General features: G+C 44.5%; 1 protein-coding gene across 10 annotated transcripts in view; it reads right to left on the bottom strand.

Annotated features, from left to right (window-relative positions):
* FLVCR2 (FLVCR choline and putative heme transporter 2) overlaps positions 1–5688 on the bottom strand; it is a 66310-nt gene extending 60622 nt beyond the window's left edge. For all 10 annotated transcript variants that reach the window (XR_012159501.1, XR_012159496.1, XR_012159498.1 and 7 more), the window contains exon 1: positions 4995–5688. Coding sequence is in view for 4 of the 10 variants with exons in the window: in XM_073349228.1 (XP_073205329.1) it covers positions 4995–5636 (642 nt within the window). In the remaining 6 variants the exon portion in view is untranslated. The remainder of the gene's footprint in view (positions 1–4994) is intronic.
* Positions 5689–13946: the final 8258 nt, after the last annotated feature.

The following is a 13946-nucleotide window of genomic DNA, read 5'->3' as shown; positions in this document are numbered from 1 at the left end:
ATCCTGACCATTTATCAGGCTTTTAGGGGAAAGCATTATTCTGCAGTGAAAACTCTTCAGGCAAGGTGCACCCGTGCAATGAGATGTTAAGCAGAGTCGTAGGCATGGTACAAACAGTGCTGCGAAGTCCCCCTGTACAGAAGCAACTGATCCGTGATTGGGGTGTTACAGACCAGCTAATCAGAGTGGGGCTAGGATTCGTCCCTGATACACAAAAATCCTGGTTTTCCCCAGGCAGCTTCCACCTCGGAAGCCCTAAAACACCAGCTGCAGTGCAGTCCAGCCTCCTCAGAGTCAGCACAGTGACTCCACCTAAGAACACATCAAGTGGCTGCATTCTCCCCAGAGCCAAAAATCAAATCAACCTAAGTCAATAAAACTCTCCTTCTTACTATGACATTCCCCTGGTGTTATCCAGGCTGGTGATCTGCTAGGTTACTCCAGTCCTTGACTCTGGGAGCCAGCCTTCCCCTGATCTGCTATGAGAACCCACCACTCCTGGGCTGTTCACACAGCCTCTAGCATGTAAGCAGCTCCTTGGATTGTGCAACCGAATGACACTAGCCAATATCTCCGGTCCCAGACACAGTCCTAGGAACCTCCATCTTGCAGTGTCCAGTTATGCCCACTGGACGCTGCAAGCTTATATGAGTTTGTCAATTTAACAAAGAAATTGATATGCACCAGGCTTGTTATCCCAAAGGGAGTCTCTGACATGCTTCAAACCAAATGCACTGCTTCAGGTAGAATAAACAAACAGATTTATTAACTACAAAAATAGATTTTAAGTGATTATAAATCAAAGCACAATAAGTTGGATTTGGTCAAATGAAATAAAAGCAAAACGCATTCTAAGCTGATCTTAACACTTTCAATGCCCTTACAAACTTAGATGCTTCTCACCACAGGCTGGCTGGTTGCCCTTCAGCCAGGCTCTCCCCTTTGATCAGGGCTTCAGTCGCTTGGTGGTGATGTCTGTAGATGGAGGTGGAAGAGAGAGGAAGAGCATGGCAAACGTCTCATCCTTTTATGATGTCCTTTCTTCCCTCTTGGCTTTGCCCCCCACTTCAGAGTCAGGTAAGCATTACCTCATCGCAGCCCCAAACTGACCAAAGGAACGCGGGTGACTCACTCGAGAGTCAACAGATCCTTTGTTGCTGCCTAGGCCAGTGTCTTTTGTTCCTGTATGGCTGGGTTGGGTTTGTCCCACACATGCCCTGATGAGGTGTGAACTGCCCCTCTGCTTCTGGAAAGTTTTTGCCTGGGTTTATTTTAAGCCATGAAGGCACATTTTCAGCCTCATAACGATATACATGAAATTACAACCTATAACATTACTGTAACAACAATTACTATCGGTTTCAGAGTAGTAGACGTGTTAGTCTGTATTCGCAAAAAGAAAAGGAGTACTAGTGGCACCTTAGAGACTAACCAATTTATTTGAGGATAAGCTTTCGTGAGCTACAGCTCACTTCATCGGATGCATTCGATACATCCGATATAGTGAGCTGTAGCTCATGAAAGCTTATCCTCAAATAAATTGGTTAGTCTCTAAGGTGCCACTAGTACTCCTTTTCTTTTAACAATTACTATAACATCACTATAAAAACAATGCTCAGTGCATCATAAGCCCTCTGAAGACACCCGACATGACAAACTTTGCATTGGATATCACACAATCATTTTACAAGGATGAACAAGGGAGTGCTGGGTGTTTCCCCAAGGTACAGAGCCTCACACTGACCTATCCACATCAATGTCTTCAACTACTTGTAAGAGACAGAATAAGGGCAGAGGAAAAAGCTTCCCACAGATAGACACGCACTCTTCTCCTGCAGTGTCCTTACTCCAGACCCATCAGTTGTGTCTTTCCCTGGTGTCAGAACATGCATGACCTGAGTAGCAGGGCAAGAACCAGAAGCAGGGTCCAGCCCCAGTCTGATACAGAAGCAGACTCCAGAGGTGGAAGCAGGAAAGAGGAATCATAGAAATGCAAACAGATGCTCTCACCTTATGCTAACAGAAAGAGAGAGGATCGTACATAGAACAACCTGAAATTCTTTTGATTTTCTACAGTTGTTTGTTTTATTTTCAGAAATTTCTTGTTATTTCATCTTATCTATTCTCCCCGCCCCACAGGTTGAGTCCAGCCCCTGGGGAGGTGGAAGACCAAGGGCAGGGGGAACGGTAGAGGGTGTTGGGTCCTGCCCCAGGGAACGGGGAGACCCTGGGGGTGGGTTGCAGAGCGAGCCCATCCCACCGTCACCCAACAGCAGTGTCTCCTGCCCTGGGTGCTGGGCCCAGCTTCCCACCTTGGGGTCACACTGCCGCTCAGGTTTGGCCCGGTTGCTCCTCTGTGGTGATGATGGGGGGACTGGACAGGACAAATTTGAGTGAGTGGGGCTGTGACCCATGCACCAGGTCACAACACTACTCACTCATATTTGGCCCAGTGAGCTACCTCATCAGGGAGCCGGACAAACCAGAGAAACGCTATGACCATGGACCACAACGCAACAGCCAGAGCAGGGAGACAGGCCCAGCCCGTTGAGACAGGAGCTGTCGCTGTGGGGTTTTTCATTTTATTTCACATTAGCAAAAAACACAAAGCTCTGATTATACCTCTCCCTCTTGGCAACAGCTAATCTTGTGCCCCTTGCACTCCACATAACAAGCAGCTGCCAGCAAGCCCAATGGGAGCAAATAAACGTGGTCACAGCTCAGTAGTTCAGAGGTTTAAACAAGGGTGAAAATGAGCAGCCCAGACTGTCAGGAAGAACAGCTGATTACCAGATTTCTTCCTATGGCTCCTTACCAACGATCAATGTAACCCCGGAGGATTTTCAGAACTTACAAGGAAACAATCTCGTTAGCAAGCTAAATATTTCTCCTGCGCTCACCACTGGGCGCTAATGGTGTTTAGAGAAAGACTCAGTCCCAAGGCTCAGTCCCCTGGGTCTCAAGGAATAAGTTTGTTCAGCCCTTAAAGTGAAATGACAAATCCTGGTTGGGTGCCCCTGCGCATGCGCACACACGGTCACTGTGGAACTCCACTATCAAGTAAGCTACAGATTACAGGTGACATTGTCAGGATCTCAGCAGAGATTCCTCCACACAGCATGGCAATTCTGAAGCATGTTTATTGTTTTTACACTGCTTGAAGAATTCAGTAGAAGGCTATTAAGAATAGGCTGCTCTCCCTATTTTCTTCCTCTAGGACACAGAGCCTCAGGAAAAATCATTACATGCTGATCTTTTGGGTTTATGGCCAATGAAGTGCTACCAACACTTCAATAAGGGGCTCCCATAAAGATCCTTCTGAAATAAGCCCTGTACCATGTCCCAGGAGTGCGAGTATTTGCAGGGGAAAGAATGGGGAAATCTATTCATTTCCCCATTTGGACAAAATGCTTTTTGAAAAGTAAAGTGGGAGAAAGCAGTACTGTGCAAACAAATGAATCTGATGGGCCTTTGCTGGAAGTGGTTACACTTTATTTCTAGAAACTCCCGAGTCTATTGACAGTGTTTGATTTAACAGTGATCAGATCATGGCATTTGAAGTGAAAAGTCAGGTGAGACCCTGTGAATGGGACCAAGGGCAGAGAATTCGATTCTCTCTACTGGAATTTTTTTTTAAATTACACCTGAAATGTGGTGCAATCAGATTCATTTACTGATTTGCTTTTCAGAAGCAACTTTGAGCTCCAGGAATAAGGCATATTGAGCAGGGATGACTTAGTAGCATCCAGACTGGATGCAATTCCAGCAGAGGTAGTAAATCAGTGTGTGTGTGTGGGGGGGGTGTTGTTGGACTCATCATTTAATGCTCTACATGCTTCCGGGGCACTACGTGGTGTGAGGCACCCACACACCCAGCTTCCTTCTCAAATCCATGAGACACTCCTACTGGGCAGGGAGGACATCATGTACTGTGCCACTGCTTCATACACAGAACTATATATTCAAAGTAGACTGAATGCCAAACCATTCCTATTGCACCCCACCCATGGTCTGAACTAGATAAAATCTGGGACACTGCCTACGCACTGAAGACGTGCCAGTCCAATAGTTAGTGTTTGGTTTTAGTGATCCTCTGCTTTTAATATTCATACAGCATGAATTGCCTTCCAAAGCCATGTTGTAATATTGCTGATGCATTTATTTCATGCAATGTGCATCATTGAGGCATTCAGGTGCAAGGGTCAAGAAGTGATTTCCCTGTTCTGGTTTCAGAAGTTAGAAAAAAATTCTTTTCCTTTCAAGTGTGAACTGGCTGCAGGTGAAGAATGTTACATCTTGTAGGAATGTCAATCACAACCACCTCACTGACCTGCCTTGGCATTAAAGTGCTTAGAAGAGTTTGCTCCATTCTTGTGCAAAGAAGCAAAGTCTCTGCCTAGCATATTTTATTGGGGAAACTCATTGCCTTACTATGGATCAACAAAACCAGAGACAGAAAAATCAGAGGAAGAGCTATGAGATAAGGCCCAACACGACTGCTCCCTTTGACACATTTTCTAGCTTTTTTTCTAGTCTAATTTTAAATATCACAAGCAATAAGGCTCCCATTTTTTTCTCTGGGAAAAAATATCACAGCCCAATACACCCCAGAATCTGAGAGTTTCCTGATATTTCAACCTAAATTGTCCTTCTCAATATCATCCTGTTCTTCCCAATTATACCCCCTTGTACCATGCTAAATAATCCTTCTCCCTCGGTTGGATTAGTAGAGTTATGTTTCTCTCGAAGCAATATCGTAGCCAAGCTAAGTATATTTCCTGCCAAATATACAAATCATATTTTTCCCAGATGAATCTCTGCCTGTTATTTCTAATGTCGCTAGGTCTCTCTGTATTTCTTGTCCTCCCTGGAGATTGCAGCTCTTCCCAATTTAGTGTCACCGGTGAGTTTCATTACTTCTCCACCCCACAACTTTAATGGGCGCACCATAGGTTCCAAGCATTTAGGGAGGAGGGGCCTGGTTCCCAGGTTACCTGGTTCCCAAAGACAGCGATGGAGCAGGCAGTAGAGACCTCATGGGACCCGAACCAGATGGAGGCGATGCGCGAGGGCATGCCCAGAATGAAGACCTGCGCCACCGAGCAGATGACCTGCCCCAGGACGGTAACAGGGAAGAGGTGCGGCTTCATGCTGCCCAGCTTCACCCAGGCGCCTAGACAGTTGAAGGCTGAACCGGCGAGGGCGATGAGGCGGAGGCCCCTCTTGTCCAGCAGCCAGGCCACAGGGAAAAGAAGGGGGATGTAGGTGAGCATGTAGCACATGGAGAGCCAGTCGATGGCGAAGGTGCTCACGCCGTAGAAGTGCACGAAGATGTTGTTGATGCTCCCGTACTGGATCCACTGGAAGGCATTGCAGAGCGAGTAGCAGCTGAACAGCAGCACCACGGGCCAGCGGCGTAGGGACAGGCGCACCTCGGGGGGCGCCCCGGGGGCAGACCCACTGGGGGTCTCGGCTTCCACTGACCCAGGCACCGGCTTCACCCCCTGCAAGAGCTTAGGCGTCTCTGGATACATCAGCCCCTTCTCGCCGGGCTCCGGCCCCCCGCTCACCACGGCCTCCCCGGAAAACGCCGGGCAACACGGGCTCCCCTTCCCCAGGGCAGCGCTGTCCCGCATCGTGTGCCCGGCTCCTGCCGGCCCCCACCCCGCTCCGTATGGGGTCGCCGGTCTCTGCGCCGCGCCGCGCCCCGCCCCGCCCCTCGCCCCGCCCAGCGCGCCCGGCTGGTCCCGCTCCCTCACTCCTCCGAAACTGTCGCTGTCAGCACAACGCCATTCCGCCGGGCCACGTCGCGCTAGTTTGCTCTCACAGCGGTGCTGTGATTGGCCACCTGGCCAACGGGGCCTCGCCCCCTCCGCGCTGACTGGCTGAGATGATCCCTAAGGCGCGCTGTCCCTCAGTTACCATGGCAACCATGCCGAGCCTGCCCGCTGGGGCTCGTGCAGCTGAGGCTGCCCCTACAACGCCAGGCTCTGCAGGGTCCCCTCACCCGCCCTCGCCTGGGCCCCACCGGACACTCCCGGGAAGAGTCCAAACAACCTACAGGACCTGGCCTTTGATCCCGGAGACGCGGGGGAATGGCGCACGCCCCAAGGGTCCCACCCTGGGGTCCATCGCGGGCTGCAGGCTGGCTAAGGGGGCAGTTCAAAGGAAGGCTCTGGCAAGACACTGCTAGAGATACACAGCCCACCAATAAAACGACTTCTACAGCAATGGGCAGTGCAACCCGACCCATTTGCGATGCAGGGCAGTGAAGCCTGGGGCTCAGCTTTAACAGCTGCTTACACGGATTGTGATTAAAAAAAAAAATCCTATGAACCCTTCCCTTCTGCAGTTAAGAAAATAATCACTCTGCCTACAGCGGAACACCAGCAACAGTGACTACATAGCAGAACTGGGTCACCTCCCCATCCATCTGGTGCCATCTCAACTAAAGCCACTGCAGAGTACCAAAAACAACGAGGAGTCCTTGTGGCACCTTAGAGACTAACAAATTTATTTGGGCATAAGTTTCCATGGTCTAGAACCCGCTTCATCAGATGCATGGAGTGGAAAATACAGTAGCAGGTACATATACATAGTACATGAAAAGATGGGAGTTGCCTTACCAAGTTGGGGGTCAGTCTAAGGAGACAATTCAATTAACAGTAGAGTCCCAAGGGAGGAAAAATCACTTTTGTAGTGGTAATGAGGGTGGCCCATTTCAAACAGTTGACAAGAAGGTGTGAGTAACAGTAGGGGGAAATTAGTTTTTATAAAGACCCATCCACTCCCAGTCTTTATTCAGGCCTAATTTGATGGTGTCCAGTTTGAAAATTAATTCCAGTTCTGCAGTTTCATGTTGGAATCTGTTTCTGAAGTTTTTTTGTTGAAGAATTGCCACTTTTAAGTCTGTTATTGAGTGACCAGGGAGCCTGAAGTGTTCTCCTATTGGTTTTTGAATGTTATAATTCCTGATGTCAGATGTGTGTCCATTTATTCTTTTGAGTAGAGACTGTCCGGTTTGGCCAATGTACATGGTAGAGGGGCATTGTTGGCACATGATGGCATATATCACATTGGTAGATGCACAGGTGAACGAGCCCTTGCTGGTGTGGCTGATGTGGGTAGGTCCTGTGATGGTGTCCCTTGAATAGATATGTGGACAGAGTTGGCACCGAGGTTTGTTACAGAGTTTGGTTCCTGGGTTAGTATTTTTGTTGTGTGGTGTGTAGTTGCTGATGAGTATTTGCTTCAGTTGGGGGGCTGTCTGTAAGCGAGGACTGGCCTGTCTCCCAAGGTCTGTGAGAGTGGGGGATCGTCCTTCAGGACAGGTTGTTTTCAAACTAAACCCAAAGGCAAACATACATTATTCTTAGTTCTGGGCACTTCTAAGTTCCTGATCAGTAGGCGCAAATAACCTCATCCAAAGCCAACTGGTGCTCAAGATACCATACTAACACTTCAAACACAGTAGCCCAGCAATAGTCAATAGGCAGACCACAGGCCAAATCTTGACCACCAGATGCTTTTGAACGGACCCCAAAATATATTTATTTACTTATTATCATCATTATTGTTAATTTTTTTATTGTTTTCTCTGGAGTCTGGCCCTTGACTATACCTTGATCAAGAAATGTGGACCTTGACAAAAAAAAAATTTGACTATCCCTGTACAGGAGAGCCTTATGCAGAACAATCACACTAGTAGATACTTCTACATATTATGCTGTGGTGACATAAGACAGACTCTCACCAAATACAATATCAGAGACCATAAACTTGGAGTAGAAAGTGGAAGATACAAGGCATAACTCAAGAAAATAATGACTGCAAACAAAGTGAGATAAGACAAACTGCGGCACACACACATCTTCTACTCTAACACCCAGTGCAAGAAAGATGTTTCAAACTGTCAGGAAATTTAAAAGGCTCTTAAATTAAAAGCAATGAGGAAAAAATTAAGAAACAGAGAGAGACAGCATTACACTATGTAGCAAACTGAATCAGGTATGGGCAAGAAGTCTCACAGAAATCCAAATACACTGAAGCCTCATCTTGGCAGACGCTTGAGATACTGTATCCACCTATAACAGAGGTCTTGGGGTGGGCTCTCTTACATATTTGTCGCATTCATCATAGGTATCATGCCAAAAAGCATTATTGAATTGGAATTTACTGAAGGAGATAAGCTAGAGGTTGCAACCTCTCCTGGACAAAGCTATCTCCCGACTGTGCAGAAGGGGAGCACAAAGTGAGGGAATTAGGAGGGCAGCTTCTCCTAGTCTGGGCCCTACCCCTAAAACAAAAAAGCAAATAGGGATAGGAAGATCAGGCCAAGAGAACCTCTCCCACCCCACTCTGAATAATAGATTGGGGAGGGAAGGCCTATTTAGAGCAGACTCTGGCTTCCTATTGCTGCAGGAGACAGAACTTCTCTTGAGGCAAATCCATGAATATCAGACCAAATTCTGCGCAAGTGCCAGGAAAACATCTTCTGTCTGTCTCATGTGTGAAAGAAGAAAGGAAAGAAAACAAAGCATGAATGTGGCTTAATGTATGGTTTCAGAATAACAGCCGTGTTAGTCTGTATTCGCAAAAAGAAAAGGAGTACTTGTGGCACCTTAGAGACTAACCAATTTATTTGAGCATGAGCTTTCGTGAGCTACAGCTCACTTCATCGGATGCATACCGTGGAAACTGCAGCAGACTTGTATGTATATATATCTCTGCAGCAGAGATGTATGTATATAAAGTCTGCTGCAGTTTCCACGGTATGCATCCGATGAAGTGAGCTGTAGCTCACGAAAGCTCATGCTCAAATAAATTGGTTAGTCTCTAAGGTGCCACAAGTACTCCTTTTCTTTTTGCTTAATGTATGGTTGGATGGATTCCTTTATTTATGTTGGTGGAAGAACATCAGTGTAGGAAGGGCTGCCCAGTCATAACAATAACTCTGTCTTGGCTCTGCTCTGCAAAGCAAATCTGTGGCATTTGAGCTTCCACTTTCCTTACTCCAAATTGTGACATCCTAATGCTGTGCAATCTGGGACACCAGACAACAGAGCTGGAATCCCTTGTGTGATGACTGACCCACTGCCTTGATGCTGCTGAGGTATTAGATGCAGGATAGCTCTTCTAATCCTCAAGACATCATGCAGCAATTCACTAGCCAAAAGCTTTATCCCATTCAATACCAGTGCATGCAGAGTTTTGGAGTGAAGCTTCTGCCCTCCTGCGGCTAAGTTCCAATGTAGAGGTGTTGGAGAAACATTGACGGAACCATATTTTGTCAGAATGCGCAGTTCCTTGAATCTAAATGCTCTGTCCAATTTACCCAATTTTACTAGAATTTATTTTTGGAAGGAAACTGAGTTCCAGCAATGTCAAAATGTCCCGTTTTGACATTTTCTGAATGAAACATTTTGATATTTGTTGTTTTGAAACAACTTTTTGATTTTTTGTTTACTTTATATATTATTATTACATTATAAGAAAACATTTTAAAAGTCAAAATCAAAAAACTTTTCAATCTTGTCCAAATAAAACATTTTGATCAACCTAAATTGATTTCTTTCTGAGTTTTTCTTCAGGGAGAATTTCTAAGTTTGGTGTTTTCATTCTGACGGAGAATAAAGCCATATTTCAAAATCTTGAAATCCTCCATGAAACAGGATTTCTGTCCTCCATACAGCTCTACTCCTATGGTATTTACAAACACTGTTCTGCCATAGTGCTCATCCCTGGTGATTTGGAGGCAAGTGGATTTCTTGGGTTGGCTTCTTTTAAAAAGGATTTCCAGTCAATATTGTCAGCTACCATCACTGGGGACTAATAACCACCGGCACTAGGAACAAGTTGTTGATAGTTTATTGTCTATAGCTGGCTTATGATCAACAGCTCATTTTAGTGATATTGTGTTATCTGTATTGTATAAACATTAAACATCATAAACCGTCCAACGTGGACTTGGCTATACGTTGGTTTAATTCCCTTCCAACATTGAACAAGCAGCTCAAAGTTCACCTGACGTATAATGGAGTAATGGCCTATGTTTCAGGGAGCACATTCCTAAGCAAAGGAGTCAAGCAGCAGTATCAGAGGGTAAGATTTCTTGGACTTGAATTTGCCCTGTGGAACATGCTCTTAGAGGTTAATACTGTAGTGCTCTACCTGAGAGTCCAACTTCTCTCTGGAATCCAGCCCTGTCACTCACAAGCACAGCAGAGTACTCCGCATTGGTTCTTTGGCTCCATTATATCCTCATTGACAAACACTCCTCAAGAGAGAAGAAAATCCACCTTAAAAGTATGGCTATGGCACAGCTCAATTCCTACCACATATGTTTGTCTTTTTTCTCTAAATTTAGCTTTCTCTTCAATGATTGGTCCGAAGTTCAATTCTCATCTAAGGGAAGGACAAACAATGCTCCCTAAAGCCAGGCAAAAATGGTGCAGACCTTCTACAACACAGCTCTGTAAAAGCACCTTATTCCTGATCTGCAGCTCCCCCTGTTGCCCCAGTCCTCAGCCCCACACAACTTTGCCAATGCACCTCAAAAGGCTGGTCTGCAGTTCCTATAATGATGATACAACATAATGTTAGCATCTTCGATACAAAAGTATTTCAGAATGCTTTGTCAAAGTTAAATAACAGCCAAGGCAGAGAAGAATGTGGAGGCAACAGTAAGGGAGAAAACAGTGGTTTGTAGATGAGATTGAAATTCAGATTATTCTGTTATTTTTAAAGTGACTAAAGCTATGTTAAACTGAACAGAGACAAAAAGGACAAGGGAACCTGCCCCAACACATTTACAATCTGCATTTAGCAGTGATGCAATGGGAATAAACAGCAAGGAGGGTTTGGAGTGTGGTGGAGTACGGCAAGGATAATAGTAATGTAATTACAAGGTGATCTATCTACTCTATTGCAGTTCTATTCAAATTCTTCCAACATGTCAGCAAAATAATAATTAAATGGAGAACAAGTCAATATAGTTTATTTGGACTTTCAAAAAGCCTTTTGCAAAGTCCCCCACGTGACTATTAAGGAAACTAAGTTGTGGAGTGAAAGGTAAAGCACTGTGATGGATTGAAGATGAGTTAAGAAAGAGAAGACAACGAATAGAAATAAATGGCCAATTTGTAGCATGGCAAAAGATAAACAGTGGGGCAACATAAGGTTTTATTATTAATGATTCTGAAGAGGAGGTGTGCACACAAGTAGCAAAATTTGCAAATGACATAAAATTATTTAGGTTAGTCAAGGTCAGAAAAGACATGAGCAACATCAGAGGGACCTCAGAAAGCTAGAAAAATGGTGGCACATGGTGGCAGATAAAATTCAATCATATAATCACAGCAATGTAGGACTGGGAGGAACCTCAAGAGGTCATCTAGTCCACCCCCCTGCACTGAGGCAGGATCAAGTATACCTAGACCATCCCTGACAGATGCTTGTTTAATCTCTTCTCTAAAACTTCTAATGATGGGGATTCCACAACCTCCCTAAGTAGCCTGTTCCAGTGCTTAACTGTCCTTATACTTAGAAAGTTTTTCCTAACATATTGCCTAAATCTCCCTTGCTGCAAATAAAGCCAATTCTTGTCCTATCCTTGATGGACAGGGAGAACAATTGTTCACTGTCCTCTTTACAACAATCTTTTACATATGTGAAGACTTATCTCACCCCTCAGCCTTCTCTCCTTTAGACTAAACATGCCCAGTTTTTTCAATCTTTCCTCATAAGTCATGTTTTCCAACCTCCTACTTTTGTTGCTCTATTCTGGACTCTCTGAAATTTGTCCACATCTTTCTTAAAGTGTGGTGCCCAGAATTGAACACAGTACTCCAAGAGGCCTTATCAGTGCACAGTAGAGTGGGACAATTACTTCCCATGTCTTACATAGGACTGTCCTGATAATACATCCCAGAATTACATTTCCCTTTTTCACAACAGCATTTCATTGTTGACTCATATTCAATTTGTGATTCACTATCATCCCCAGATCCTTTTCTGCAGTGTTGCTGCCCAGCCAGTTATTCCCAATCTGGTTTTGTGCATTTGATTTTCCTATCTAAGTGTAGTATTTTGCACTTGCCTTTATTGAATTTTATCTCACTAATTTTAGACCAGTTCTTCAGTTTATCAAGGTAATTTTGAATTCCAATTCTGTCCTCCAAAGTGCCTGCAACCCTTCCTAGTGTGGTGTCATCCACAAAATTTATAAGTGTACTTCCACTCCGTAATCCAGGACAGACCTCTGCAGGATCCAACTTGATATGTCTTCCCAGTTTGACAGCAAACCATTGATAACGACTCTTTGAGTATTGTTTTACAATCAGTTGTGTACCCACTTAATAATAATTTCATCTGGACCATATTTCCTAAGTTTGCTTATGAGAATGTCATGTGAGACTATGACAAAAGCCTTATTAAAGTCAAGATATATCATGTCTACTGCTTCCCCACCATCTTCTAGTCTTGTTACCATGTCAAAGAAGAAATTAGTTTGGTTTGGCATGATTTGTTCTTGATAAATCCATGTTGGCTATTACTTATCATCTTGTTATCCTCCTAGTGCTCACAAACTGATAGTTTAATAATTTGTTCCAGTATCTTTCCAGGTATCAAAATAAGACTGACAGGTCTATAATTCCCAGGGTCCTCTTTGTTCCCCTTTTTAAAGATAGATACTATGTTTGCCCTTCTCCAGTTCGGTGGAACCTACCCCATCCTACGTGAATTCTCGAAGATAATTGCTGATGGTTCAGAGATTACTTTGGATTTTTTTTAAGTACTGCAGGGAAAATTTTATCAGGCCTTTTCAACTGGGTACATCTAAATATTATTTAAACTTGTACTTTCCTGATTCTGCCCTCTGTTCCTTCCCCGTTGTTAATATTAATTGTGTGAAGCATGTGGCCACAATTAACCTTTTTAGTGACGAATGAAGCAAAAATGGCATTAAATACTTCACTTATTTTATCAGTGTTCACAAATACAAGGTACTGTACAATGAGAAATAATTTGATGTATTCATAGACATTGAGTTCTAAATTAATAGACATTGAGTTCTGAATTAACTGTAACAACTAAAACAAAAAACAAAAAAAACCCAGGGCATCATTCTGACCGGCTCAAATAAGTTCTGGCTTAAATGCATTAACAAGGATCCTAAACCCAAAGTTTTCATAATGGAGAGTCTACTGTTAAGCTCCTAAATCTATATTAGGTATCTAAAGAAAGCTGACCTAAATTTTTTATTTAGGTACCTAAATATGAATTTAAGAGCCTAACTTAGGCATCCTCGATTGAAAGTTTTAGCACAGTGCATTCCATGGACAAAGAAACATCTAATTAATCCATAAACTACAACAGCTCCAGGATGATGGAGTTGTCTAGAGTGTTAAAGGCTGCACTGAAGACAAGGAGCCATCAGCAGTAAAAAGGAGGAAGTCAATGACTACATGAATCAGAGTTGCTCCCATGCTCTGGACGGAGCAAAATCCAGATGGAAAACATTCAAGGATATTGCTGGTTGAGCTGTGACTGGAGAGATGAGGCAAGAATACCTCAAGCACTTTGGTAAGAGTGTTGGGGACACTGGGCATGGCCACTAGGTAACTCAAGGGGATGGAAGTCCACGAGTGTCGATGAAGCCCCCTTGCACTAGGCCCAAGTGTCCTTGCCCCCCCGTCCCCCGCCCGGAGGCACTCGCAACAGTCATGCTGGGGATTTCGCAACAATATGTTACAAAGTCAGACTGTCTGAAACTAAACCAAGGCCAGACAGGGCAGATATGGCAGAACAATGCTGAACAAAGCAGCTTTATGTATGGTTTAACAGATGGTACAAAGCAAAAGGGAACTAGCTGGTATCTGGATTGGCTGGCTATATGGATACTTAGGGCAGCTTGCTATTGGATAAGTATGCTGAAGAAAGGATGT

The sequence above is a fragment of the Lepidochelys kempii genome, chromosome 6, assembly GCF_965140265.1.
Source record: "Lepidochelys kempii isolate rLepKem1 chromosome 6, rLepKem1.hap2, whole genome shotgun sequence".
NCBI lineage: Eukaryota > Metazoa > Chordata > Testudines > Cheloniidae > Lepidochelys > Lepidochelys kempii.
This window is presented reverse-complemented; position numbering and strand designations above follow the sequence as displayed.